We start from the raw sequence: 27,854 nt of genomic DNA, 5'->3' as shown, positions 1-27,854 counted from the left end.
GTGTCCAGTACAAAACCACCAACCCAGCTGCTGTCTATAAAGGTTTTAATATCAGTATAAATAGGGCACAGTTACAAAAAACTGCAAGACTGGAGCAATGGAATTTTGATTTACAAATGCTGAGTCAAGCCTTTGCTCTTCAGAAACACACACAACACGCAGAACACGGGGTGAAGGGGAGGTGTGAGCACACATACACTGTCTTGCCTTGAACCATTCCGTACAAAAATAGCGGTAGAAAGATGGTCTCTGAATTGCTGGCTGATCCCTTGGTTGTGCCTCAACTGGACTCTGGCTGTGAGGGAGAGGCAAATTGCACCTTGAGAGCAGAGTTACCGCCCAGTGGAAAGTTGGTCTCTCTCCATCCAGCCACAGCTTCCCCAGCTGAGGTACAAGCTATAAAAATAAAGGTTTTGAGTGTTCAGCACTAGAACCCAGCCAGGACGCACCGGCAGATGGAGCGAGTAGGCTGCGCACGCGGGCTGATCACCGAAGAGCCGCTCTCGGCTTTCCTTACATTCACGCTGCTACTTGGGTTGCAAGAGTTGAAGGGGATCGTGCTGCTGCCGCCACAGCTCGGTTTGCAGCCCTGCCCACACCCGGCCTCCCTCCCGTTACCATCTCTGCAAAGGTGCTGCCTCCTGTGGTGTTCATGAATCGTTCTGCTGCAAGTCCTGAAAAGGGAGGCAGGGGCCGGACAGGATCTATCTCTGCACATGCCGGACAAAGGCCTGCACGAGCTGAAACAAAGGCTCCTGCCCCTCCGGACCCAGCTTGGAGGCAGATTTTCCTTGGGGAGAGGGAAGAACCCCGCTGGCCGGTGAAGAGGGGCCACCGCGGCGGAAGTAACGAGACAGGCTGGAGAGCAGCGTACTCTGAAATGAGAAGCAGGGAATGAGTGAGCTTCTTCCAAACATGTGCCCCTCCACCTCCCCCAACAAGGTGCGAGTGGCACAGGAAAAGGCACCGGTTTGTGCAACCCAAGGTGCCTACAGCTGTTGGCTCACGCTGGGGAACAGCTCCACGGCAGCCAGAGACAAATGACCTTCTCCCACAAGACACGTTTAGCACGCAGAGCGAGGCAGGATGGTACAAGCTGCTTACCAGCTCAGAGCTGAGCTCTTGCTTCATCCGCTGCTTGTCACGGGGATGCACAGCTGGGTCTCTCAAGTACCGAACAGCCTGGGAGATGAGCAGGTAGAAACAGTTTTCCATTGTAAACATGAGCAGAGACCTGTGCAAAGAAACGCAGATCAGCAGGAGCCAAAAAGGTCAGCACACTCTAGTTGCAAGGTCAAAGACTCTCAGAAAGGCTTCACATTCTGTTCAAGTAGCTATGCCCAAAAGCTGTGGTCTGCAGAGCAGAAACCCCTGTTGGCCATCAGGGATGTCCGATTTAAAAGTCTTGGTAAATATGCATCAAACAAGGCTTTACCTGCATCTTCAAAGGTTGATGCGATGGTTTCACACACCCTCCCCCAAAAAATCCCTGCTTGCTTTGGAGAGCTTCTGCCGGGCCATCTGAACCCCATGGACTCAGAGTGAGCAGCTCTGAAGCTCAGCTCTGAGCCGAGAAGCATGAGGTTCTGCTCCTTGGCCACGACTAAATCAAACAGCTGGAAACTTACTTGAGGGTTTTGGTTCCCTCTTGCATATTCAGTCCTGCAGCCTGAGGGAAAGGTTCCTTCTTCTTATCCAGCTTAAAGGGAAAAAAGACAGGCATTAGAGATAGGAGACACAAAAGAGGAAACACTTGCACTCTTCAAAGTATCAGCCAAACAAGTGCTCTGAGATCGCCAGCTGCTGTCATCTCCCCACCACGGGAATGGCTGTTACCTCTCCCAACATGTTAAGGGCCACGTTGACTGTGGCAAGGAGGGTCCCAAAGGAAGGTGCGACATCCGAGTCAAAGGCTGGTGTGGTGAAACTCAAAACGAAGAGCAAGTTGTACTCAGCAAGGTCTAGTGACTGTGGAGAAGCAGAAAGACGAGTGAGGCCATGAGTGTGCTGTCGTCATAGTAACAGGAACACCTAGTCCCTGTATCACACTTTTTGTATGGAGAACTAGAAGCACTGAGATCATTTCCCAAATCCCAGGTGTACAGACGGAGCAGCAGAGAGTGCTCTGTAGGATACTGCACAATCAGACTACACGGCTCTTCTCACATGAATGAACCTTCTCAACTCCCAAGCCGTACAGCTTGCCACCAAGCGGCAAGCAAAAGTAATGACTGTTGCCAAGTTGTTTTCAAACGCCCAGGGACAAAGGCACAGGAAAAGGATTTTAACTGTCCAAAAGTCAGCAGCAGGACGTTGCCGGAATCAAGGATTAAACCCTCCTTCTCTGAACTTGGAGACCAGCCACTGGGTCACACCGACACAGAAGGATAACAAGAGGGTGTAATTTCTGCAGAGCCGCACACTGAGGATACAAACCCAACTGGGTTTAGTCTGCTCCGGTGAGGTTACACATACACAGCACTGTGCAGACCACACAAAGCTCAGCCCGGCCTTCATTTCACACCCAGCACTCCCCGATTCCTACAGGGAATTCCTTGTGTCCTGCCTTCCCGCTCTGTGTAGTCACTGTCTCAAGCAGGACAGACCATGCCTTGCTAAATACCCCCAGAACATCACTTGAAATACTGGAAACTCCCCCCGCAGGGAGCAGCATCTCTCCTCTCTCTCTACCTGATCCAGGAGGATCTGGCAGACATCAGGGGTGAAGTGGCGCAGGGCGGCAAGAGATTTGCTGAGGATTTTCAAGAGGCTGTACTGCACCGTAAGCAGCGCCTTCTGCTCCGCTGCCTCTGACTCAGGACTGGGATGTTTGGAGGAGGCTTGGGGGTTACGCTGCACTCGTGGAGTCACGCTTGATGGAAGGGAATCGCCATTTTTTGTCTGTGGAGAAAGAAAAAAGAAAGTCTTGAATGCATATATGATTATTTTGCACTAAGATTAATACTTAGGGGGGAAAAAAAATGCTACGAACAAAAGGAATGAGGAAATAAGGCACCCAAAGTCTGTCACCTGCTAGAAGCACAAGAATCTACACTCGGTGTGCAGCGGGGGAAGCACTGCATTGCAGGGAGCAGCTGCAGAGGCTATTTAGATTCCACATTCCAGAAAAATAATCTCTAATCAACACACTGAGCCTTAGCCATGATGAAACAACACATCAGGAGCAATGCATCATCTCCACCTCATGAATTTAAGGATTCCCCAAGAACAAGAGCTATCTCTTTTGAACAAATTAAATCAGATCAAGGACACCAGGTCAACAGTGGCTTAATTAACGGCACTACAGAATACTACAGCAAGGCAACCTTCATGCTGCAGAGTGGGCAACTATAAAATGATAACAGCACCATTCAAACACAGGCTGCTGTTTCTCTAGGACTGGCTTTACACAGGCCAGGATTTTTGGAGTCCAGACTACTCTTTGCACATTTTTTTGCTGTGGAGAAATGCGAATCCTAACTATTGATGGTTGCCAGCAATCACCATTAGGATTACTGACAATTCAGTATCCAGAAGCCTGCATATTGAAAAATATTTGCCTTTTAACAGGGAGCGTGGGCATGCAACACTCTGACCTCACAGTTTGGTTCAGGGTCCCCATCCTCACCTGCAGGTAGTGCTGGAGCATTTTGCGGCTGTGCAGGAGGGAGGTACAGGCCTGACACAAATAACACAGATTCACCTGAAATAAATAACATGAGAAACTGAGAATAAGACATTGAATTCCTCAAGTTATTTTTCTAAGCTATCTTCTCTCTGTCCCCAACAATTTTTTTTCCTCACTCAATTCAGACAAGGTACTGACAGCACAGACATTTAAATGACCTCAGGAGTAGTTCCTATTAAAAGAGCAGTAATAAAAAGGTGATACAGCGCCATTTTCTATTAACACATCCACGTCCCTGCGCTCCAAGGCAATGCATTATCCACAGCAATAACCGGATTCTTACCTGCATGTCCCTCATAAGCTGCGGCAGGTGGAAATGCCACTCCTTGGTGAAATTTGAGAGCTGAAGAATGAAGCCAACGGTGTGATCGGCCTCTTCCAGACAGGCCAAGCTCTGTACTGTCCGTACTGCGTTCAGGCACTGGAGAGAGAAGTAAATCAGGGCAATGGCTGTTACATCACTAAAATCCCACTCCCTCCTCTAGAAGAAAAAGCTGAAGATGCAGAGGACCTGCCCTTAGGGACTGAAAATGCACTGATGAAGGCAGCTGCACGGCACATGGGTCAGACCCAGAGAACTTTGTATTCTTAGTCAGAGGTCGATGCACTTCACGAGCTGTGCTTCCACACAGAAGGCAGCTGTTTGTCCAGGGAACATGCTACAAACTGGAATTCAGCACCTGTGTGCAAACAGGACTGTTCAGCCTGTCTGCACTGACACAATCCAGCCAGTGCAGGTATTTCAGTATTGCAGGACACGAGAGCTTGCTGACCCGAGTGGGGACTGAACCCTGACCACAGCATTGTCGTTACTGGAGCAAGGCTGAGCCGAAGCCATCTCCAAGACAGCTCTCATACTTTTATTTCCCGAGCAGACAACCACAGAGTGAGTTCCCATCAAAACTCTCGCTTCTGCTGCTGGGTTATGCAGGTACATCAAACACCTGTAGCAAAGTTATAACCCCAAGAGTGAAGAGGATGAACAGATGGTAGCTGCCCAGCTCTAACAAGTATCGTAACAGTTATCGCTGCCCAACTGCACAGCTTGAATATTCTTTCCTCCTTTCCGCACAATGGAATTATTTCTACTGTAAATCTTTCTGAAGCAGGAGCCTCTTTTCAATGCTTCTGCACTTCCTGACATGTTTCCACTCCTGTTGCAACACAGAAGCCAAGGAACCATCACAGGGGAAGTATGTGACATACCTGAAGAATCCTCTCTTGATGGACACCAACAAAGTCCAATGCTTCCGTCAGGAAGTTGTATCTGAGTGTTTTAAGAAGGCGTTCCATCAGCGACATGGAGAGACGATAGACCCCAGGCCAAGAGGGGGCATCCAACGACTTCCGAGATGAAGCGGATGTCTGAACAAATCAGATACAAAAATAAACTACCTATTTACGCTGCTGCCCAGTGTGGCACATGCCACAAACCCTCCACCCCGTGTGGGAAGTCTCCAGTCCCCAGGGGTGGGCTCTGCTCAACCACAGCCCCAGGGCAGGGCAGGACATGGCACATGCTCCTGGTGCGTTCCCACCCAAAAGGAGCAGCACCCACCTGAATGGTTCCGTTAGTGCTGAGCTGGTACACGCTCAAGAGGGGCAGGCAGACGCTCTGTGTGACACCAGCTCCAGCCACTGCTGCTGCTCCCTACAAGACACGGAATGAGCCACTGTTAAAATCGGCACTTCTATGTTGTTAAAAAATTGGTATCAAGAAAAGCAACACTATTCTTCCAGTGAAATCTAACCTGCATAGCTGTACTATGAATTCCACTTCGATTATCACCTGGTTTGGTACATACATAACCTTTGAAAAGGGCTGGCTTTGGAACAACCCTGCTTTCACCTAAAGCCCCACACAAGTTGAATTTCTGCTAGATAAATAATGCTTTATTGCAACTAATGAAGAAGTAGGTTCTGACACTTAAATGCTGTTTTAACTAGGAGGGGATAATTTGCATTGCAGAAGAATACATTTGGCGAAAGTTCCTGCTCTAAATTACAGGTTTGCTCAGGCTGGCTCAGCTCTTCCATCCAAGACATCCCATTATCGAGAAGAACGAGGAAAACTAAGCAGGCATACGCACAGGACCTATGGCTTGCCAGCCTTTAAAAAAAAATCCTTTATCTACAGATCATCGTTCAGCTGCATCACAGGCAGAATAATAAGATAGACAGTTCCTATTAAAAATGTATAGCTATATGCTTTCATTTCTCTGCATCTCTCACCTGTTGAGTCCTCGCTAAGGTCAGCAGTAAATGTAACGAGGCCTCTGTGAAGTGAAGGTTTTGTTTAACTCTCAGGCTGATCTCCAGTGCGGCAAAGATAGTGGGAAGCACAGGGACTTTCCTGGTCACCTGTAGCCAGTAGTCTCCATCTTCATCAACTTCACAGAGCTCTTTGGCCAGATGCAGACCCAGAACACACACCTGCAGGGACAAGAGAACAAGGTGTAGGCTTGACACGGGTACCAAGAAAATCCTGAAAGCATTTACTAACACAACCTGAAGTTCAGTCATTCTCAGAATCATAAATTAAGGCACCTGCTATCCCTCACATTACACTCTGCACACTTCCTGCCTAATTAGCAGTTGTGACAACATGTTTTAGGATAGATCTGCAAGATGGGCAGCAATGGCCAATTTCCCAGACTGATGTGTGCCAAAGCAACAAGGAGTAATTCTGAAATAGAAACTGCTGAAACTTCTTTTGGAGGCAACAGGCTGCAAGTGGAAGTTGTTCCAAACATACATGGAACCTTTGACTAGAGACAAGAACCACGGCTGCAAAGCAGACGAACAGGTCCCTTACCCCATCTCGCTGGTCTTTGTGTTTCACTCGGGAGGCATCATCCGTCTCCATGCTGTCCTTGTCATCTGTAGCATCTCCCAAAGTCAGGCTGTGTCGCGTCTGATCAAAAAGCGCAATGACCTCGTCTTGGAGTGTTTCACACACACTCAGCACCAGCTGGGAGTACTGGGGGATCTCATTCACTGTGGCACACACAGAACAAACCGTTAACACACGATCCGTGTACTCAGGTGTCCAGTTTAACTGCTAACATCACTGGGCCACATTTCTTGGAGTTAGTATTCATTCTGTTTTCATTTAAAAACCTACAGAACAGAATGTGAGGAACTGTGACTAAGTGACATGATTAAGTCTAGGAGGATGTAATAAGGGATTAGATGGTCATCTGGATAACAAAAATACGTAGGTTTACTGAGAAGTCATATAAACTCATGACATTTCAAAGCACAAATCGAACACTACTATGGACAGATTATTCCTTAATTGCTCACTACAGCATTTCCTACCCAGTTCTCCAGACTGCTGGGACTGGCCCAGGCAGATTGGGTGCAGTCTATGTTTGTGAGTCCCTATAAATACTACATTCTTATCAAAACCATGATGATAAATCACACCACCTTGTACCAGCCTGACTGGAAACTCAAATTGAACAGCAAAGAAAAGCATTTAAAACCAACCCAACCCTCTACTTCCTATTTATTTTCTAAAATATATAGGTTCACAGGGCCCAGGCAGCGGCAGAAGGAAGACATGGAAAGGTAAACTGATACACGTCTCAACACTATGGTTGCCTTTGTATGTGTTGTACAGAGAAATCGTGCCCAGATTCCACCGAGCGTCTCCAAGTGCCACTGCAATGTAAGACGCCCCACAAGTGCCAGCAGTAACAACCAGACTAGTTTCTCTGGTTTGTAACAAAATGCCCCCTCAGACAACTTTCTTGTGTTTGGGTCTTTTTTTATCTCTAACTAGAAATTCATGTCAGAATCCAAGCTCTAGTGTGACTGTGAGATTGTGTCACCAGGGTGTCCCTCCCACACCTGCTGAGCTATTTTCAAAAACACATGGGAAGCCCATCTTGTCTCTGTCAAACTGTTCAAATACAGAGGTTATTGTTGGGGAAAGACAAGAGAAGGGAAGACGCAGACATACTGTGAATGACAAACTTCATGTTTTTCTAAAAATAACTAAAACAGGTAAAAAAGGCAGAGAAGTCCCACAGGCTGGTGACTATATTCAGCATCCTGTACTATGACTGACAACAAAAACATTTTTATCTTTAGAACATTAGGGCATATTTAGCCCTGCTCTTGACACTTGTATGTACACCACCTCACCTTTCATCTCCTTCATTTGCAGCACAGTGATAAGAGCTGAGAACACTTTGGCTTTGGTTTTCTCCATCATCTGCTGATCTGCCTGTAGCACTCCCTCCAGAATCTGCGTCAAGGAGTTTATGATTTTATCCACAGAACCCAACTCGCTGACAACAAAAAGGGAGAGCTCTTCAGATTAGACAAGATCCCTCGGTAAATATATTGGCTTGACTGAGCTGTGTGGATCATAAGTCATACGATCCACACAAATAAATCCAGTTGTTTTAGGTAAAGTTTAAGTCACCACCTGGATCTCACTACAGACATTCCACAGCACAGTGAAAATGCAGGACTGACTATCACAAAAGCTTTTTTGATAAACTTTCCACCAGCAGGCAGGAAGCCAAACCATAAATGTATTACTACAAGAGATTTCAGCAACAGACGTTTGCCCTCCCAAAAGAGAATTTTATGATAAGGTTTCAGTTTCCTCCCCAGATCACTACGAGAATCTCACTAGAGCAAATCACTTAAACATAACCTCCCAAGTTTTTCTGTTTAGCAGTGACTAATAATTATCCAAATAAAATACCTACCTCTTCCACTGTTTGAGCAGGATGAGAAGAAGGGTGCACAGCATAGAGCCCAGCTGCAGACAGGACACTGACATGGGAACTAGAAGCTAAAAAGAAATACTGCAAGAGTTAGAGTTGCAATACTCACATGTAGGAACGCTTAAGAATTTCACAGCGTCTAAAAAAACCTATGATGGCAAGGAGTTGCAGAAATAGGACTAGAAATAGCACCTACCAAAACCTTGGTCCCATTTAGCACATCCAGGAACAACTGCTGATGAACTGCAGAATCAGTCAGATGCATTATTTCTGCCTAAGATCCACAAAGACAGACATCAATCAAGCACAACAAAACATGCACGTTCTTAACAGCCTAACATCAGTCCACTGTTTTGTTAAAGAATTCACCAAATTTTATAGCTGCTGAGTGATGCAGGTTTATAGAAATCCCTGAAGTATTACGCTAACAGTTGACAAAAAGTTGGCAATGACTCATTTCCCTAATGGTGCATCCCTGCCTCACTTGACTCAGCAAAATCTCTTCAGGATTCCAGAATTACTTAAAATTGCTATAAAAATTATTTTTCTACCTCCCTCCTCTGCTCAGACAATACGCTCATTTTGTTCAAACAGCAAAATGCCACCTACTCTAATCTCTTGTACCATGTTCATGCCAACTGGTGTTGTAAACTTATATACAGCAAAATTGAAAGAAAAACCAGTGAATTCTTCGTTATGGCTCAGCTGGCCCTGAGAAGTTGACACTGGATTATTCAAAACGTTAATTTCAGATTAACATGAAGACGAGAGGCAGCTCTTACATGGCTAGTAGAGATTATCAGCAGCATCCGCCAGGCTGAGATGAGCATTTGATACTCGGTGACGGAGGCACAGCTGCTCCCCTCGGTCTCTGCCACGTGATACGCCAGTAACTTCACGTATTCTGACCAGTAGGCAAAGCGCTTTTTGGTGGAGAAATTCTTCAGTGTGTCTTTCAGGGACTGATCCAGTGAGCCCCTGACCAAATCAAGAGGAGAAGTTATCTTCATTTATTCTTTGGTCAGAAAACATACTTCTTCTGAGATTCAGGTAGGAAAGCCGACACAGCTTGCAAGTGAAGGTTATTCCACATATTAGACCTGTGCGAGGAATCCCACTTTTTGCATCACACATGAAGGAAAAACATGATCCCTGAAGAAAATCTACGATTTACTTTTAATTTAAGCAGAGATTTTAGTTAATCCTGACTTTTCAACATATTAAATGGCAGTTCTGTTCAGGAAAACAAAATGAGTGGGAGAAACCTACTAATATGTTATTCAGCAGTCACTAGAGTAGGTATACTGAACTTAGTTCACATTTTGTTTTAATAAATACTGTATATTCTCATTCCAGGATACAAGGAAAATACTAACGTTCTCATCTACAGACTACAGAAAGACTGTAACATCTTTTTGTGCAATTGGTGATTGCAAGAAATGCATGTTTGTGATTTCTTTATAAATCACTGTTCCTCCCACATTTTCACAAAATTACATGTACTTTGTCCCTCAAAGCCTGCGTGGTCTATCAAGATTCAGCAGACACGGTTTAGATAATTAAAAAGCACAGGGATGAATGAAAGACTACCAGAGACTCACTTGACAACATAGTAGATCTCCAAACAGATGATTTTCATTATTAAGGCACAGGTATCCAAGACGCTGAGCTATAAAGACACAAAAAAAGCAAAATCTGAGCACATAGCTCTGCAGCGTGAGTGGAATTCTGATTTAGCCCTACCCATACCCTTGCACTAACCGATGCTCCGGTTTTGCAGGACACTCGTTTTTCCCACAATAGCAATAGTTATATCATTTGACCACGGACTGGTGATAACAAGGGAAGAATGCTGTGTGCAAAGCTGCACAGGACTTTCATAGAGAAGGGGAAAACCCCACAGAAAGGAAGAATAACAAGAACATAATCAATTCCTCCATGATACTGGTCGGCCTGAGCTATGCCAAAAAAATCAAAAGCTTCTTTTGCCAAACAGCACCCAAGGTACAGTACGGCTGCACTACAGACAGTGCACCTTCCAGAGTACGTGTTACCACAAATGCTGGGTGACATCCAGTTTTGTTTCGTATGTGAATAAAGAGCAGAGAATTGCAAAAGACAGTTCACGGCTGTACAGCCTCTGCAAAGCCAGAAAACATTCACTTCATCTCCCGCCTGAGTTCAAACCACTAGATAATACTTCCAAAAACTGCAAGCAGAGGGAAGAGCCACCTACATCATTTGGAAACCCTTTCTGAGAAGTACATAACTACCTTCATTTTGTTTGGATGTAACTCACCTCTGACGATTCTGAAGGCGGAGGAAGGGTCCCAAAAAGGGGATTGGTTAAATTTTCCCAGAACTTTGGCCTAAAATACATATACAGAAGTAAAAATCAGCTATCTCCCCAAAGCCACATGCCTAGCAGCATTTTGACTGTTCCAAATTTCATAGAAAATATGTTTTGGTAAATACAAGCTTATCTAGCTTTGTATAAAAATAACAGAACAAAACATATTTGCTTCTGAACAAGCACAGATGGGCTTCTCATCTTTGTTCCCAACAGACCACATTCAAAGCCCACACACTGCAAACCCTTAACAGAGCACACAAAGACTAGGATGCAAATGTCCCTGGAAAGTCTGATGAACCAAAGAAAAAGTGTTTGGGGAAAAAAGGAAGGAAAATGGATTGTGGAAAAACAACAACTCACTTTGTCCTCAGAACCAGCATGGCGCTGTCTCGACGGTCCTGCCACAGCGCGTGCAGGAAGGCGATGGCAGCACGATGCAGGAGGGGAGGGCACCAGTACCTCTCCTGTTGTTTGGAGTCTATCAGCTCCAAGACTACTTGGAGGCAACTCCACTCCCCTAAGCTGAACTCCTAAAGCAAAAGGAAACGAGAGAGGTTACATCGCCACAGAACCACTACCTAGGCATCTATTAAAGCAGAATGTGTTTGATTCCACTTGAACAATACACAGACAAATAAATCATGATGCTGTCATATATTTTGTATATAACTACAAGGAATGTAGTCATAACACATGAGATTAAAAAAATATATTTTTAGGTGAATAAAAATTGAACTAAGCTAAGACTTGGTAGAACCAAGTGCCTTCAGAAGGTCCCAACGCAAGAAGATCTTGCACTGCAAAGCACCAGATGGTGTATTCTGGAAAACTGATAGTGTCCACTGTACATCTGGAAGCTGAAATCTTTAGCTTTCTCACTGTCTGGCCGCTGTCAGAGTCAAGAGAGTGGGTCACAGGGATCTCTGGTCTGAGCCAGTGGATGTTTGTATGTTAACTCAGTATCTGCCTCAGAAACATTGGGGAAAGTTTCTCTTTGGTTATAGGGAGAAGTGAAAGTGGGATAGCAGCATATCCACTAACTGCAAGCACCAGCTGCATTTATCTCTCCATTGAGCACTTCAGGTCACATGTAAGAACTACGTGATTTTAGAGGCTAGTGCCGTAAGACTGCTGTGAATGCTGCAATAAAAGACTAGTGAGTCCTTGAGCAAATTTCTGCTGTTCTACCTTTGACCCGTCACTGCCATCCTTCACTTCCAAGTTCAGGAACAGCTCAATGAGCCCAGGTTGTGTCTCCACCGCAACCGTGAGGAACTCCAGTATCATGACCTTAATCCGCATGTCCTCAATCCTGCTCTGCAGGCGGGTGAGGAAGGCGTCGCGGATGGCGGCAGCGTCGCTACCGAGGCAGGCGTAAACAGACATGGGAGCAACCTGCAAAGCGCAAGAAACATCAGGAGCAGGAAGAACCAAACCCTACAGAACGCTGCTTCTCTACATAAAAGGTGATTTGCACTTCAAAATGAAACTGCAAAATATTTGATATTGGATCTATAAACAGATGTGAGGGAACTCAAAAGGAAGTTGTTGTCATTAAGTGAGAAGCAACCTGCAAAGTGATCCAAATTTTCCTCTTTGGCAATTCTGCTCTATCCCTCACCTACTTCTCAAGGGCTATGACAAAACTGGAAAAGACAAAACCAGTTTTGGAATAATGTTTCTTGAAATAACCAAACCCAGAACTGGACTTATACGCTTTAATAAAACTGCCAACACATTCTCAGAAGTGTAGTAGTCAAAAAGAGTTAAGTCTAAAAGGCAAAGATGAAAGCTCCCAATAAAAACTCAAAAAGGATCCTCTTCTCGGTAAGATGTAAAAGTTCCAGTTAAGGTGGTGTAGGAAATGTAATTTAGAGTGTGACTTAAGAAAGCTGGTCAAAAAGTGGAAACAGATCAACTGGAGGTACAAATACTTTGCAGAAAACACTCCACTCATGTGAAACCTCTCGTCAGATGCTGAGCAAGTTCTGAAACAGCAGAGGATTATCTTAAAAAACTAAGGGTCTTCTATGTGATTTTTAACATGCTTAGAGCTTTCAGTCCACGCTGCCTTCAACTGAAAAAGCCTGAAGTAATTATCTTGAAAGAATTTCAGTGGTGGAATCAACCACGAGAGAAGAAGCAAAGCAGCATTTGTATGAGTGTCATCTTACCGTAGCCAGTCGTTTGAGCAACTGGATGGCTAGGCGTGGAAGTGCTGGGTCATGCTTGTGGTAGATGTATTTGGCCAAGACCGCAATAAGATTGTTTCCGTGAGCACCTGGAGAGAATGCAATTAAAATCAAAGAGAAGAAAAGAGCAATAAGATGTAACTATTTACCAAATAATGATTTCCATAGCAGAAAGTGAAAACTAGGTCAGTCTTCCAGGAGAACAAGGCAAAGGTACGAATGGCAGCTGATTTACTGTATTCTGTAATTGCACCCAGCTCATTACAAAGCAGCAAACAAGCAGCCACGTTTGCTTAATACTTAAGAAGCTGTCCCAGAGGAGAAGAATCCCTTAGAGGAGGGAGAACAGCTCTTCTCCCATCACTAGAAACCACTTCTTGGAACCCTGAAATCTTTACTACTGTTTGTAATGAGACCCACACTGATTATTTACAAATAACAAAACCCACAGCTTCCCAGGCTGCCCCCACAGAGAAATACATACCGTGCTGAGTGAGCGCCTGTTCTAATGGGGACACCACGCTGGAGGGGGGTTTCAACCGGATGACATTATTGGTAACTGAGAATGCCAGCTTAACAGTCTGGATCAGCAGCTGACCTTGGCCTTGTGACTCATCACTGTGTTTCCAAAAAGGAACCAAAGTAAGTAACCGTGTTGAAAACCAACATTTATCATTTGCACAACATTCAAAAAGGAAATTCTATACTCTGTCCATCGGGGGTTATAAGACATTTTTATTCAGACTGTCATGTCACCATGTAACAGCTGCTGAAATACAAACCCACATATATCCACAAAATATAGTCTACCCAGCCCCAAGTTCTCAGCATCAAACAAAAAAAAGAAAAAGCCTGACAGCTTATTGTCACTTTTTTTCCCCTCTTTGGCACACTAGGATTTAAAATGTATTAAGACAGAGGGAGAAACATTTACAGAACCAGTCTCGCAGAAATTACAGTGAAAACTGGATGAAGAGATAAAACCGGCTCTAAGGCTGGTATTTTCCTAGGATTTTCCTTATCGGATAAACATTCTGGCCTTCAGAGAGCCACATAGGGAGGTTAAGGCACTCAACACTGAAGATATCTTCAGTTCTTCCAGAGTACTTCGAGCTGCCTTGAGAACCATCTGATCAGCCCTACCACTTCCAAAATCACAGTTCAAGCTTTATTACAATTTATTCATGAGCATAGCTTGATTTAAACTCTGCTGATACCTGAAGACACAGAACTTCTAACACTGGCTGCAATCCTCTCACTTCTAATTTAGTCATTCAGTCTTGAGTTCGAGACTCATAACTGAGCTCAAGTGAATTCTTTAAAAAAAATGTAAATGCTAGCAAATGTTAAACAATTGAACACATTTACACCCACTGGCATGCTCCAAGTGCCATTTAGAAATATAAAATTAAAACAAGGGCATGAAATGGTTAGCGTACAAAAAAGATGATACACAGATCCGGAACAAACACAGCTTGTTCGTCCAGCAAACGCAAGGTGGGCTGTCATGGTGAGCTGTTATGTTGATCCCCCGTTAAATGCCATCGGTTAAAGCTCCATTTCAAATATTATCATCTGCTTCTTTCCTCACACTACCAAAAGGAAACGCACCACTCACCTGCTGGACTGCGAGGCCATCACCATATCGATAGTGTCCACGCCGATGCTCATGATGTTGATGACAGCTTGTCCGGCCTCCGTGTTGGCCAGGCTGAAGACGCACAAGGACTGCAGGCTGGGGCCATTGCTGCGAGACAGCACGGCACAGCACATCAGCACTGGGAGCACTTGTGGTATTTTCTCACCTCACACTTAGAAAACTACCACAAAGTAATCTCTTAATTTCTACATCCCCACTCACCCTTACTTTATTCTCCCTTCTACTTTCTTCAGGGTGCATACATCAAATAGGAAAGTGGGTGGCAGTCAGTCCTAGGAAACCTACTTACTGTTTTTCTTCACCAGGTGTTCTAAAAAACAAGGTCCCTAATCTTCTGCCTTTCCTGTACTCAGTAGCACTGGAAAGAGCAGAAACCAGCACTACACAACCATGCCAGTTCATTCCTAGTCATTTACGTTCAAAAACTGAAAAAAAAAACAGCAACAGGACCCTCCTGCACTGTAAGCCAGGCTAGCGCAGATCTGAAATCCGTCACCCGTCTTACCTGCTGCAAGGATCCATTTCGGGGCATAAATTCAGTATAGCGTGGATCAGCTGCAGAATAAGGCATCCTGAAACAGAGATGAAATGGACTGCTCAGTTCAAGAAGATCTGTTCTCTCGCTCCTAATATTTTGAAACAAATCACAGCATCTAGCTATACTGGCAGACATACAAAGCAAATCCCAAATGGCTGCTAGAAAAGGTATGATAAAAAAGAAGTAAAAATTCACACATCCTCTCTGAGAAAAGAGGTGATCCTTTTTAACCCTCCTCCTCCTCCTTCTCCCCTCTCAACATCCTTACCAATTTTCTCTCTCACTCCATGAGAGTTATAACGCCATTTGTGGTAATTTGGTAACATCTCCTTCAGGACAAACACGATGCAAGGGACAAGTCCTTGGCTCTGGGTGCTACCAAGTTGTCCCTAGGAGAAACAGAAATGTTATTGTCCCCCTTCTGGGTAAAAGGACAAGAAACCTTTTGCAGGAAGATATGCCTTATGTCTTTAAAGTGTGAGAAAACTATTGAGCATTGGGACTTAGATTTACAAGAGACTTCCATTCTTTTGTAGATCGGATGAGTCAAAACATTTTTTTTGAAAGAATCAAACTACAGAGAAAGCACAACCAGTGGCACAGAAGGGAGTGTCAACCTATGATTACTCATAGAGACCCATTGCGCAGGATCTCAGACACGGCTGGATTTCACTTTCCTATCGTAACAGCCCACAGGTACTTCACAGGCAAAGCGTACCAGAAACACTCACCCGAACAAGAGTCGTGATCAGGTTCAGGAAGGAGACAGTAACACTGTACTCGCCTTGAGGTTGTTCTATGCTCATCAACAGGTTTCCATAACCCCCAGCGTTCATTCCCTCTGCACTGTGAAGTGAGCAAGAGGGTTTCTTACATGAACAGCAGGACTCTGACGTGAGTGAGAGATGTCAGATGCACAGATTTCATGCTGGCAAAAAGTTCTTATGGCAGGTTATGAATAGGTTAGGCAAAAAATTGAAAAAAAGGGGGCTGCGGGATGATGAGTACCTAATCATGTGATTCATACTGGACACTGGATTGGCAACAAACGGTAAGAACCCTGTGTGGTGAAGGTCAGTCCAAACCTGCAAGAGAAGAAGTAGAGATATTCGGTCTCATTCACATATACACATCTGCTCAAATCCAGCAAACCCAGGTCATTTCCTCACCTTGGCTGGCATCCGAGCAGCCAGTACTGTCAAACAATTGACACAAGAAGCAATAACATCCACAGGGGGAGAGATTACAGTTGTTAGCCTAGGAAAACAAATATTATGCATAAAAAGCATTGCCATCTGTGGTCTGGCCTATATACTCCTGTTTTGATCATAAAAGCTTCTCTCTCACTGAAGTACACAAGTATAAAAGCTCAGCAGGTAAATACAGACACCAGAGTCAGCACTTTCAGTCTAGACTTGCGACCTCCCCCTCACACCTGAGTCACGTCAATTTACTGGAAGAGGCAAGGCTGGCAAGACAGCAGACTGTCACAGCGAACAGTCATTATGCAGCAGAACATCAACTCCCAGGCAATTAACACTGAGAGAAGAGTTAAGAAGTACAACTGTTTTAACACCTGGAAGTTACTGCACTAATGATATGCTCTATTCCCCTTTCATGTAAACATAGCTACCCATAAAAAATGCCTTTAAATGGATAAAATTGCACGACATTCAGGAAGGAAGCCGAAGAGGGGCCATTCTGCCGCATCAAAGCATTAAACTGTGTGTAGCCAGACCAGTTTTGAGAACTGAACACCAGTCTTGGGGAGTTCAAGCACTGAGACACAGTTCTTGCAAAGCTCTTGGCAAAATTAGTAACCAGCCGTTCTTCCAGGTCATTATATCTTCTCAGGCACCTCCGCTGTTAGTGACTTCATGCTGGTCGGTGACTTACCTCTGCAGGAGCATGTAGATTCGCGACGTGATTGGCAGAAGGCAATCTGCTATCGATACATCAGTGCTGATGACCTTATGAACCAGATCAATTATTGGCTTGACCCTCTGGCAATGCTGAATCACATCTGGGTAAAGAAAACTAATACTGGAATGCGAAATCATACTTAAGCAGTAATCAAATCTGGAACGATGCACATAAATCTTACCACACATCCCCATGGTCATTCCCCATACCAAAAAAACATTTATTTTATCTATCTCAACTTTTCCTTCATCTAAAATTTATCTCATCTCACTACATGCTCTGGGCCTTTTAGAGTGAATTTCATAATATTATAATAATAATTAAAAAATAAGGTTTCTGGGAAAGTATTCCATGCTCTTTCAAAAGTATCCAGAGCGGTTCAGTCCTACTGTTAACCTCAAATTGATACAGGTCAACAATTATTTATTCTCTTTTGTACTCCAGCCTATCTCACCTGCTGTCGATACAACTTGGAGCAGCATCTCAATCTCGCAGGTGAACAGTGTCCAGCTGCTGTAGGAATATTCCCATCGTACCAAATAAGCCCGATCATCCAGCATCACTTGGCCCACTGTTCCCTGGGGTATCCGCAGATTTGTTTGACCTAGTGCTAAAGATTGAAGAAGCGGGTGAAATAAAGTCACAAATTTCCCCTTGAGTTAGAAGCCAGATAAAGAACTAAATTCCCCAAAGCATTTCAACGAGAAAAGGTTAAATATAGTTTCCTTACCAAGAGGATAGAGGAGCTTTGCAGCCTGTCTTCGCCAAAGTGTGCCGTCTTCATGAGAGATCACGTCAGGAGGTCTGTGTTTGTACAGTTCGATATAGAAGGACATTTTATCCAGGAAACTGTATACCTGCACACAGAGAGAGCTTCAACAACACAGCCGAAGAGCCAGACCTCCTTAAAAATTAATCGACCGAGTCATTTTCAGGAATAGGCAAATTTTCTTGACGTGGACAATATCCTTCTAATATGTCAACCACAGCAAAACATAATTAGACAGGCCACACATCCAGACAAGTCTCGTCTAATGAAGCAGGAACTTCTTATGAGTAAAGCACAACCTGAAAAACTAGGCAGTATCTTAAACTTCAGCCATTAGAGTTGAAAAGTCTCCTAGAAGCAAGAAAACAATGTCCTGCAACAGCGTGGGACTAAAAAGGAGCCATGTCCACTGTTCTTTGACAAAAGCTTCATGTCTGGTACCTAAGATTACAAATGAGATAAGCACAAGTAATGGAAAGAAGGAATCACACAGCATTATCACACAGCATGTTATCTCTGCCTTGAAATAACTCATCTCCCAAACACCAAGAGAGATCCTCTACCTTTTTTGCAGTAGATTTATCAGACACAAGGGCTTGAAGCAGCTGAAGGAGAGGAGTAAGTAGATGGGGGAACATCCCACAGACACTGTCCAGGATAATACCCAGACCCGCAGTGGGTTCCTGATGGTGGAAACAGAAAACAAATGTCTTATTACTAAAAAGAAACGCTAAAATGGTCTCGGTAGAGCACAAGGATCCAGTTCCTTTTAAAATTGTACATTTAACATTAATCATGCACAAAAGCATCACTCCAGTCCTTGCACAGATGAAAGCATGAGGCAGTGTGCAAGTATAAGGCAGGATAAGACTATAACGCATTTCTTATCATCCTAATTCTGTGACAACAAAAAAACAAGCATGATGCTTTTGCAAGCAGTTAGTTCAATCCTTGCAACCCCAGCCCTGGTTTAAACTATCACCTATATTAAAACTTATTCCAGTATCCTTCAAGAGTAAAGCCAAGGCTGTACCTAAAAGGCAGGAAAGGGCAAAAGTAAATCAAAGATAGATACAAATGAATACTGGTTCCTCAGGCCCTCATAGAAACTAACTAAATAAACACAATTAGTCCGTTCCTCTCCTAAAAGGGGATCTTTTATCAGGTTTTAGTTATAAGCAAGGTAGGTCAAAGCAGTTGCCAACATACTCACCGTCTTCCAGAAGAGCTGAGGAATGCTGGAAGCTGCCAGAACTTCACAGGCAGCATCAATTATATCCTTCAAAGGAAGAGAGAATGGAGAAAATAAAAGTTACTTTACACAGGAAGATTTCATCCCAAGCAAGTTCTGCCACATCTTTAGAATTTAAGTTTCCATGTTTACCAGCCAAGCTGTAAGTAATTCCTCCAGTCAAAACAGAAAGAAACAGCCAACACACCCAAACCCAGAACACACAGCCAGCCTAAAACCATGGTCCTTATCACAAATGGACTGGGCAGGATAAATTTGTCCCCTATATCTGCAAAGGGCTATATGATGTCTTCTGAAACTTGGAATTGGAGTGTGTATTATTTCCATTGCTTTGGAAATAACACATCAAAATTAGGTTCAAATCCATAGGACTTCAAGTGCAAAATATGCTCTTTTGTTATTAATCAGCCAGTCTGCAGAGGTGTTTACTACATTTGCATTGTGTAAATGCAGCAGGAAAACCAGCAAATTACTCTTTTAGATGTAACTCACATAAAGTTTGCAGTCTCAAATGCAGGACTACAATTTCACAAAAGTAATTAGCATGAGTTATGACAGGTTATTTTAAATTAGGCAACAGAGGCAATGAGCCTTGGACGCTTACCTGCTGATTGCCCAACGTATGTAATTCCAGTGATGTCAGGACAAAAGAAAGAAGTCCATAAATACACATACATGCCGTGCTGGCTGTACACTGGAAAAAAGAATACACAGGCCATTATAGGAAAGACTACGAATTACAGAGCACACAGTAACTGTACTCAGTCTGCTTTACAAAGCAGTATATTCTCATACACAGTACTCTCTAATGAAACCACATACAGAGAATAGTGCAGAGTTAAATCATCTCATACTCAAGATCCACAACGGCAAGTACACTTATGGAGGCAAATCAACAAATGTGATATAATGCAGTCTATTTGCTCAAAAGAGATGTAGTTCTTCAATTTACAAAAGCTTTTTTTTAATTATTTGAGCATAAAAATCTGTTTCATTTCAACTTGATTTCTGATCTTCAATGAAAGAAGGTAAGATGATAAAACCTGCTTTACTGCATACTCTGCTTAAAACCAGATATAGTTTGAAAGGACGTTTGTTCAAAATCATCCACTTCCCATCACACCTTTACATCAGTAGCAGTTAAAAACCTTCAAGAGCTTACATACATGATAGTAAGAAACTCACATTCTTCCCCCCACTGCTCAGCGATCGCAGAAGCTTTGTCAGATACTGGAAAACGTTCAGCTGGATAGCGGTGCTGCCCATTCTCCTGATAATGTTTGCTGACTCCTCTGGGTTTATGGTATGACGGAGCAGAGCCCAGGCCAAAAGCACCGGAGCGTGATGCGAGACATCCCCTAACTGCAGCAGCTGATTGTCCATCTCCTGCACAGAGATAAGACAAAAGCAAAATAACTGAGATGTTCTGAAAGAAGCTCATACTCGACTGATTGCATCTGCTTGCTAACAGTCACCTTTCCCTTGCAGATAATTATTTCAAACATGCAGCTGACCAAATTATATACTTGCAGCCTTGGTCTGGTTTTCTGCAGTTTACTGACTTATAGCTGGTGTAACCTCAGACAATCTCTGTCCTAAAAACCCTGACACTACAAATCCTGTGTTTCATTCCCTTCTGGAAAGTTCACACAGCCTATTTCTTTGCACACACCTTTCTTTAGAGAAAGGTCCAAGATAACCAAAGAAATATAAGTGGAAGAGGAAATAATTTTGTTCTTATTTGCCCCAGAATGTTATGCAGATGGTAGCTCTTACACTTGGTCAACAAACCCAAGAATTAGAAACTTCCAGGCATAACCTTTAAAAAGCACAGCTTGGGTAAAACAGTAAGTTCTGTACTGTTAGGCCTGACCAGGGGTTACTCTGCCAGTGCTTTACCTGGTGGATGCGCTCAGTATTCGCTAACTTGTGCTCCCCCGTCCTGTCATCCAGAGCACGCTCATGGAGGGAATCAATTTCCATGCCTTCCACCAGAATAAGAGCACTAAAGTAGCTGCAAGCAGAAAAAGAATTTAAAAAATAGGTCAGAAACTTTATTTAAGAATTCGGGTGGGGTTTGTTTAAATTATAAGTAGTCAGAAAACAACCCTTCATCTGCTTTTGTTCAGCACTAAGGTATTACATGAAATTAACAGCAGGTAATCCAAATTTTGCCTTGAAATGCTAGTATCTGACAGATTACAATCTTCAGAACTACCATTTCCAGTTGAACAGACAAGAAAAGGTACTAAAATATGAAGACAGCTTTTCCACCTTTGTAACTCTCTGCCACCTGGCAGGATTTTCATTCCCACCAGCACAGGACTGTAAAGACACAATTTCACTTCACCCACTAGTCCATCCAGGGAGAAGCAGCACTGTGTCCTCACTGACATTTTTACCAGAGGTAAGATTATATACTAGATGAGAGCCAGTATATGGATAACTCTCTCTTTTTCAATCGCACTTTAATTTTGCCACAAATCTCCCATGTGACCAGAAAAGCTATTTTGCCTTCATCACAATAAGCTTAACTTGAAATTGTGGTGATTTTAAGAGACAGCAGCAAGAATTATAAATGCTTTTTTCCTGAAGAAAACAATGTTTCACTCTGTACTCACAAATATACATGATACTCACCCGATACGGTCAACCAGATGATCCATGCTCTCATCTACCAAGTGTCTGTTGGTTTGTCTAGTGCCAAATCCCTGTTCTTTGAACATCTTGGCAAATGCCAGAAGCTCCTCAGGTGCCATTTCAAAGTACGCATAATAGAGGAAGATGACTTCCAGGAGCATGGACTGTTCGCGGAGGCATTGCACAAACCAACGGGAAACTTGACGTTCTGTCTGCACAAGGAAAAATCCTACCATTTATGTTGAGGCTCATAGGTCAGCCAAAGCAGTCAAAAAATGAGAAGCGTGAATATTTCAACAGCTTGTGTAGGCAGCAGTTTGTACTGATGGCAAGGAAAGCCACTGTAAATATGGAGTGTGCTGATGCAAAGAGATTATGAACAACCACATATAAATGGATCTGTTAGCCTAGGGCTGTCAATGGATTTATCACGAGGAACAGTATGTTCCATACAACTCTGTTTCTGAGCAAAAGTGTGTTCTGCTAGAGAGAAAACAGTTTCTGCACATGTGCGTTTTCCAACACACTACATATAAGGAAAGACTCTACAAATTTGATAAAAAATAGAAAGAAATAAAATACCATGAGATTTCCATGTGTTTCCCATGTAGGAGCTTCTGCTTTGTACAGCTCTTCAAACTGTTTCCGGTAATTAGGAACTAATTCCTTGTCCAACTTTTCGACGCACTGGAAGTATTGTGCCTTAAATAAACAAATGATTAAATTAACTTCTCACACGCACATTCACATGCTTTTTATCATCACAAGTGGACAACTACTACACAACTTATGTATTTAGCTTATTTCAATGACATGACAGCCAGGAAGAGGTTCCAGTACTCACTGTGTAAGGGTGCCTCTCATCCTGAAAATAAGTGAGTAGATGGAGGACGCAGCGCAAAATGCAGATCCTCTCTTCGTAGTAATAGTCAGCAAGCTGTGAATATACAGTTATATCGACATCAGTTTGCTATAGTGTCCAACTCCATACACTTTCCTCTCCCATACACTGCCATGGCCTTCATCACAATGTATAGCACTCAAACGTTACTACAGATGGAGTTTCAACTCAACAGTTTAAAAGTTATCTTAAAAAAAAAAGACTTAATTAACTTCACAGAACTCAATAAAATATGCCCATAGGGACATGTCTATAATTACGCTGCTAAGTGAGAAAACTTGGAAAAGAAAGGCAAAAAGAGAGAAGTGATCTCTCATTGCTCATCCCTATTATCCTGTGTCAGATATGATCATCAGTCTCCAATTCAGAGTTGTCGCTTCAGACAGTAACACATAAACCTATCGGCTTTGGAAAACACGTGAGCATACACCTGCCCAGCTAAATTCCCTGATATTGAGCCTAAAATTTCCTTCCTGTAGCAACTATTAACGCTGTTCAAATCTTTATGCACATCCATCTATTTTAGAAGCATCTTCTAAAATCTGTTCCTTATATGAAAGAATACTTCAATTATTCCAAGATTTCCTGGATCCAGAGAAATAACGTTGGTTCTCTGTTCAAAGAGATCTTTTCAACAGAAAATAAAAATGGAAATTACTAACCTTCAGCATCAGAGCCTGACTCTGCCTTTCATCCTGAAGAACTGTCTGTAAGCAAATCACAACAAAATAAAGAATTATTCACTGCAGAAAATACCTACCGACAAAATACATACTCGCAAAAAAAAGACTGAATTCTTTCAATTTCTTTTGGAAAGACAGATTCCAATAGTACAAAGTCAAAACACTCATTGGTAACTACACATTTGTTCTTCATCTCCACTCACTCTCCTTCGTAAATCTGTAGCTTTCCTGTGTTCTTGCAATAGAGGAGGACTGGAGCAGGAAGACGTACAAGAAAATTTCGCTTGGATATCTGTGATCACATTTCCTTATGGTGGTACTACCGGTATTAAGGAAAGATGTGGAGTAAGTAGAAAATAAGTGGGAGCTACGGACCTTCAGGGAGTCCCTTGTTCCTCTGTAATCCTCTTGAAGATAACACTGTAACAGCTGCACACTCTGCTCTTCATCCAGACCCTAAAAAACAGAGAGATGCTCTGAAATGAATAAAAAGCAACTGAATTCACGAAAGATGAAGATTCTCTCCAAATATTCGGGCAGTTCTCTTCAAAACATGTAATTTCCAGAATATGCCAAAAGGTTTTTTTGCATCAGGCAGATGCTTGCTTTAGTCAGCACTTCTGTTTAAAGCAAAATACATAAGCTTTGATGTCACTCAGACATATCCAGTTTAACTTCAGCAAACGGAACATAACAGTGATTTTAAAAAAAGGTACTGCCACCAGTCACCGAGTTCCAGCGTGTGGCTTGAAGGAACATAACCTTGCAGGAAAACTGACACTATTTGCAAACATGGCAACTGATTTAAGGGACATCAATTTTTAGCTGAGCAGTTTTGGATGTCTTGAAAGAAACCAAGAAAAACCAAAAGTGGGTGACAGCTTCTGAAAAGCAGGGCCCTTTGCAACAGGGGGGCGTGTTAACCAGGAGAACTGAGGCACCTCAAGGTCACTAAGCACTTTTTAAAATTCTCATCTACAACTCCAACATGTACTTCTAACATCCTTTAGACTATTCTGAACTGAAAGTAATTTTTAAGTTTGCCTCTATTCAACATCAAGAAGCTTACTCAAATAAAAGAATTCCAATAACAATGCATTCCAAGTGCAGGGACAAAAAATCATCAGAATAACACCTTCACTCACCAAAAATTTGCTGACCCTCAGACCCAACTCTTTTAGCGGAGCAGCTACATCTTTATCAGCTTTTATTTTTTCTGCAGAAGTTGTACTAAACAAAAGAGAAATTTTAGTCACAAAAAATGCAGCAATCATTTAGAATGAACTAAAGAGGCTTAATTCCGAAGTCCTATCAGTTTAAACTGAACATTTGCTTTTTCCTCAACGGCCTTTCAATGTTTCATACAACAATATTCTGTAACCTCCCCACCAGAGAAAACTGAACGTTTTTCACAATTATTACTATAATAAACATGGGCTATATTCATTCCACCTTCTCCAATGAGGGAATCTGGATATCCTTCTGGAACGACTGAGTGTCAAGAGGAGTCACTTCTCCACAGGCTGCACACCTGCACATGATCATGCAGCTCAGCAGAGACAGGATTAAGAGCTACCTAACATCAGTAATGACAGCAAGAACTGCTGTCTCTTCTTTCTGCTCTGTATTTCATGCCCAAAAATGTGGATTAAGTACTTTCTCTTGACACTTTGCTCCTGAAATCTCAGGTCATGCAAGACAGCAAAAATCTATTTTTAAGTAACCAGAGAGAAACATTCAACATGCTCCTCTGCTTATCAGAAAATCTCATTTAGAGGGTAATATCTAAACTCAAGCAACTACTATACCTTGGCGGTTTATAGTATGAAAGACCCTCTAACAATCTCTGCCAGTGCTTGTTCAATTCTGTCGCAATCTGTGCCTAAAAAAAAGAACCAAATACTACTGAACAGATTCCTCAACGTACACTGTGGAGTATCAGATTTGTCAAATTTAAGCAAAGCAAAGAAATTCCACCACCACAAAGAGACAAGAACGACACAAGACAAGCGTCTATGATTCAGACTGATTCAAGGTGCATATTGTATGAGACAGCTCGCTGCCTTGCCTAATCACGGGAAGGGAGAGGAAACAGGAGGCAATGGACTAGATTCAGAAATATTTGGATTTCCAACCTCTGGGCAAATTCTTGAAAGCAGGGGCTCCATCCCAGAAAATAAGGAAGCGGGCTGTACCGCTCATGAATACCCCAGGCCAGCCAGTCTAGAAAGCAGCACTTGTGTCCGCTCCAGAAAGGGAACCACCTTTTCACACACACCCTTCCAGGCAGTTCATGAAGCAGCTATAAATAAGGAGTGGAAGAATGAACAAGTAGTGGAGACAGAGGAACAAAAATCGCACCAAGGGAGAAGCAGCAAAACACATTTTCGCTAATATTCAGAGAGATGTACAAACGATATATTTGGCCATGAAGTCCACTCAGTGACAGACAAACCTGCTCAGCAAGACACGGACTTACTGGTTCTCTTAAAGCTGATCTGCCCAGAAGAATTGTCCATAATTCTCTGCTGCTCCTGTAAACACAGGGAAAAGGTGAACAGTATTTTAATGATGAACATGATGTCAGGCTTCCATTTAGCTTACACCTTTTCAAACCTGCAATTAACGCAGAACAGATCATATTGCAATATAAGAAAAATTATGTAAGAAACATTCGTTTTTAGCTGACTGGTTTAGATGTCCTGGAAGACCCAGGAAAGAACCAAAGAGGGTGACAATGGATATAGTAAGACTTGCACATTTATATCACATTACTAGCTCGATTTGTTACTTGGACGTTTAAGGTTAATAAAAAGAAACCTTATGAAAGTATAGAGCAACATTCTATTCATTTACACTTGAAGCTCTCCTCCAAACAAATTCTTCCGTAACAGTTTCACCCTTCACTTTAAGTGGAACATAAAACTGGGTGAAGTGAAAAATTGCAACAGCTTTACATAAGGTAGAATATTTTGCCGCAGGTCTTCGGAACGTTTACCCTTGCCTTCTTTTTCCTTCCTGGGAGCTCTGTAGAGAAGCCAGTCTGCACCATGAGGTATTACAGATCAGATCCTGACTCTGGCACAAGCACCCACAAAAACAAGTGTCCCTACAACTGCTCTGAAAATGTATGTTTGTCAAAAAGAATATTTCAGGAACTCAGACAAATGCTGAATCGATAGCAACGTAATCCAAATCAGGAGTTAAACACCACAGCTCCCCACGCAAAGACTATCTACAGAAGCAAGAACGCTCATTAACTTATTTTTAGAACATCATCATCCAAATAACTCACTGTGGCAGTGAAAGTTGTCTGCAACTCCTGACACATGGTGCCATGTAAATTACAAGATCTATTATTTCCCATACACTTATCAACGTAATGTCTACCTGCTAATTCCTGGATAGCCGGGTGCGCCTCCCTGTGTATAAACTAACGAACCTCCCCGTGACTTGCTCGGCAACCGGCTGTGGGTGCAGCCTCTCCAGAGCACCGAAAGGCCACAGTTCTACCAAGAAAATAATGTCTTTGTAGAACTGGGCACCAGCCTTGCACAGCCAACCCTTCTACTTTTCATTCCCTCTGAATCTCTTCTGCAAATAAAACAGACCGCAGTTTGTTGTCAGTTCGTTAATTACAGGCTCCAAGAGAGCTAAGGAAGGAAAGCTCTTTTTATGCGATCACACGTAACAGCGGTGTTCTTGTCCCCATTAGGGCTTATAGACACTAATTTAATAAAAAATAGACACCTAGGAACCCTCCAGAGGATAAAAACGTTCCAATAAAAGTCAAAAAACATGCTCAGGACAAATGACAGAACCAGTCTAAGGTGATCACTGAGCCTGGGATTCACTGAACAGCCTCCCTTCTGCACCTTCCACATCTCTATTTTGATTTTTATGTTTGCAAAGAGCTGTCCGAGAGGCGGAACCAGCCCCTGAGCGCTCGGCTCGTCCAGAGGCGCCTCAGGGACGGGGCCGCTCCGACAGACACCTCGGGCGGCAGCGCCAACCGCGACCCAGCGCCGCAAACCCAGCAGCTTAGCGAACGTTCCACCTTTCACAACGAGGAAGAAAAATAAAAATAATAAAAAAAAAAACACCTCCACAAAATCACTAAAAAGTGGCTGCTAACACCCGAACGAGCCGCCCGGGGGGTCCTGCCGGGCCCCTCAGTGAGGGGCGGGGCCTCGCCGCGCGCGCGGGGGGCGGGGCCAGGCCGGCGCGGGCCCCGCTGCCGTTAACCCTCCCCGCCGCGCTCCCCCCGCCCCGCGGGCTCCGCTCTGCCCCCCGCCCCGCCGAGGGGGCCCCGCGCCCAGCGGGACCCGGGGCCGCCCCCGCCTTCGAGCCCCGCCCGCAGCCCCGCCCGGAGCGGCCGCCGCGGTCGCGCACCTCGCGCACAGCCCGCCCGCCGCCATCTTCGCTCCGCTCTCACGTGACCCGCCGCGCGGAGCCGCTCGCCCCGCCCCCTCCTGCCCACGCCGGCGTCACGTGGTGGCGCCGCCGCCCC

At 43.6% G+C, this 27,854-nt stretch overlaps 1 protein-coding gene across 1 annotated transcript; it reads right to left on the bottom strand.

The window, feature by feature from the left end:
- Window positions 1-38: 38 nt before the first annotated feature.
- NUP188 (nucleoporin 188) lies at window positions 39-27,795 on the bottom strand. Its single transcript, XM_065648696.1, has 44 exons — window positions 27,737-27,795; window positions 25,824-25,878; window positions 25,153-25,226; window positions 24,490-24,574; window positions 23,720-23,800; window positions 23,324-23,368; window positions 22,605-22,697; window positions 22,343-22,462; window positions 21,761-21,972; window positions 21,020-21,134; window positions 20,306-20,506; window positions 19,725-19,814; window positions 19,082-19,147; window positions 18,432-18,551; window positions 17,830-17,956; window positions 17,554-17,709; window positions 17,073-17,199; window positions 16,346-16,433; window positions 16,185-16,261; window positions 15,908-16,022; window positions 15,445-15,565; window positions 15,144-15,210; window positions 14,597-14,725; window positions 13,463-13,596; window positions 12,961-13,067; window positions 11,975-12,181; window positions 11,147-11,316; window positions 10,733-10,802; window positions 10,035-10,102; window positions 9,216-9,411; window positions 8,630-8,707; window positions 8,416-8,501; window positions 7,841-7,986; window positions 6,504-6,685; window positions 5,921-6,121; window positions 5,247-5,339; window positions 4,895-5,053; window positions 3,972-4,109; window positions 3,629-3,703; window positions 2,692-2,901; window positions 1,837-1,968; window positions 1,629-1,699; window positions 1,105-1,234; window positions 39-875 (listed from the first exon to the last, which is right to left on the bottom strand). Exons 1-44 carry the CDS (start codon window positions 27,760-27,762, stop codon window positions 705-707), a joined length of 5,214 nt encoding a protein of 1,737 aa, XP_065504768.1. The 5' UTR covers window positions 27,763-27,795; the 3' UTR covers window positions 39-704.
- Window positions 27,796-27,854: the final 59 nt, after the last annotated feature.

This window comes from Caloenas nicobarica, chromosome 19, assembly GCF_036013445.1.
Source record: "Caloenas nicobarica isolate bCalNic1 chromosome 19, bCalNic1.hap1, whole genome shotgun sequence".
Taxonomy (NCBI): domain Eukaryota; kingdom Metazoa; phylum Chordata; class Aves; order Columbiformes; family Columbidae; genus Caloenas; species Caloenas nicobarica.
Note: the sequence above shows the minus strand (reverse complement) of the source record. Positions and strands in the feature narration are given on the sequence as shown.

Excerpts from the sequence above, each read along its gene's own strand:
- NUP188 (XM_065648696.1), bottom strand. The coding sequence starts at position 27,762 with ATGGCGGCGGGCGGGCTGTGCGCGAG. Across the intron at positions 17,710-17,829 it reads AAAGCTCCTCTATCCTCTTG|CACTAGGTCAAACAAATCTG; the intron begins GTAAGGAAACTA and ends TTCAATCTTTAG. Across the intron at positions 15,566-15,907 it reads TGATCACGACTCTTGTTCGG|GGACAACTTGGTAGCACCCA; the intron begins GTGAGTGTTTCT and ends TGTTTCTCCTAG.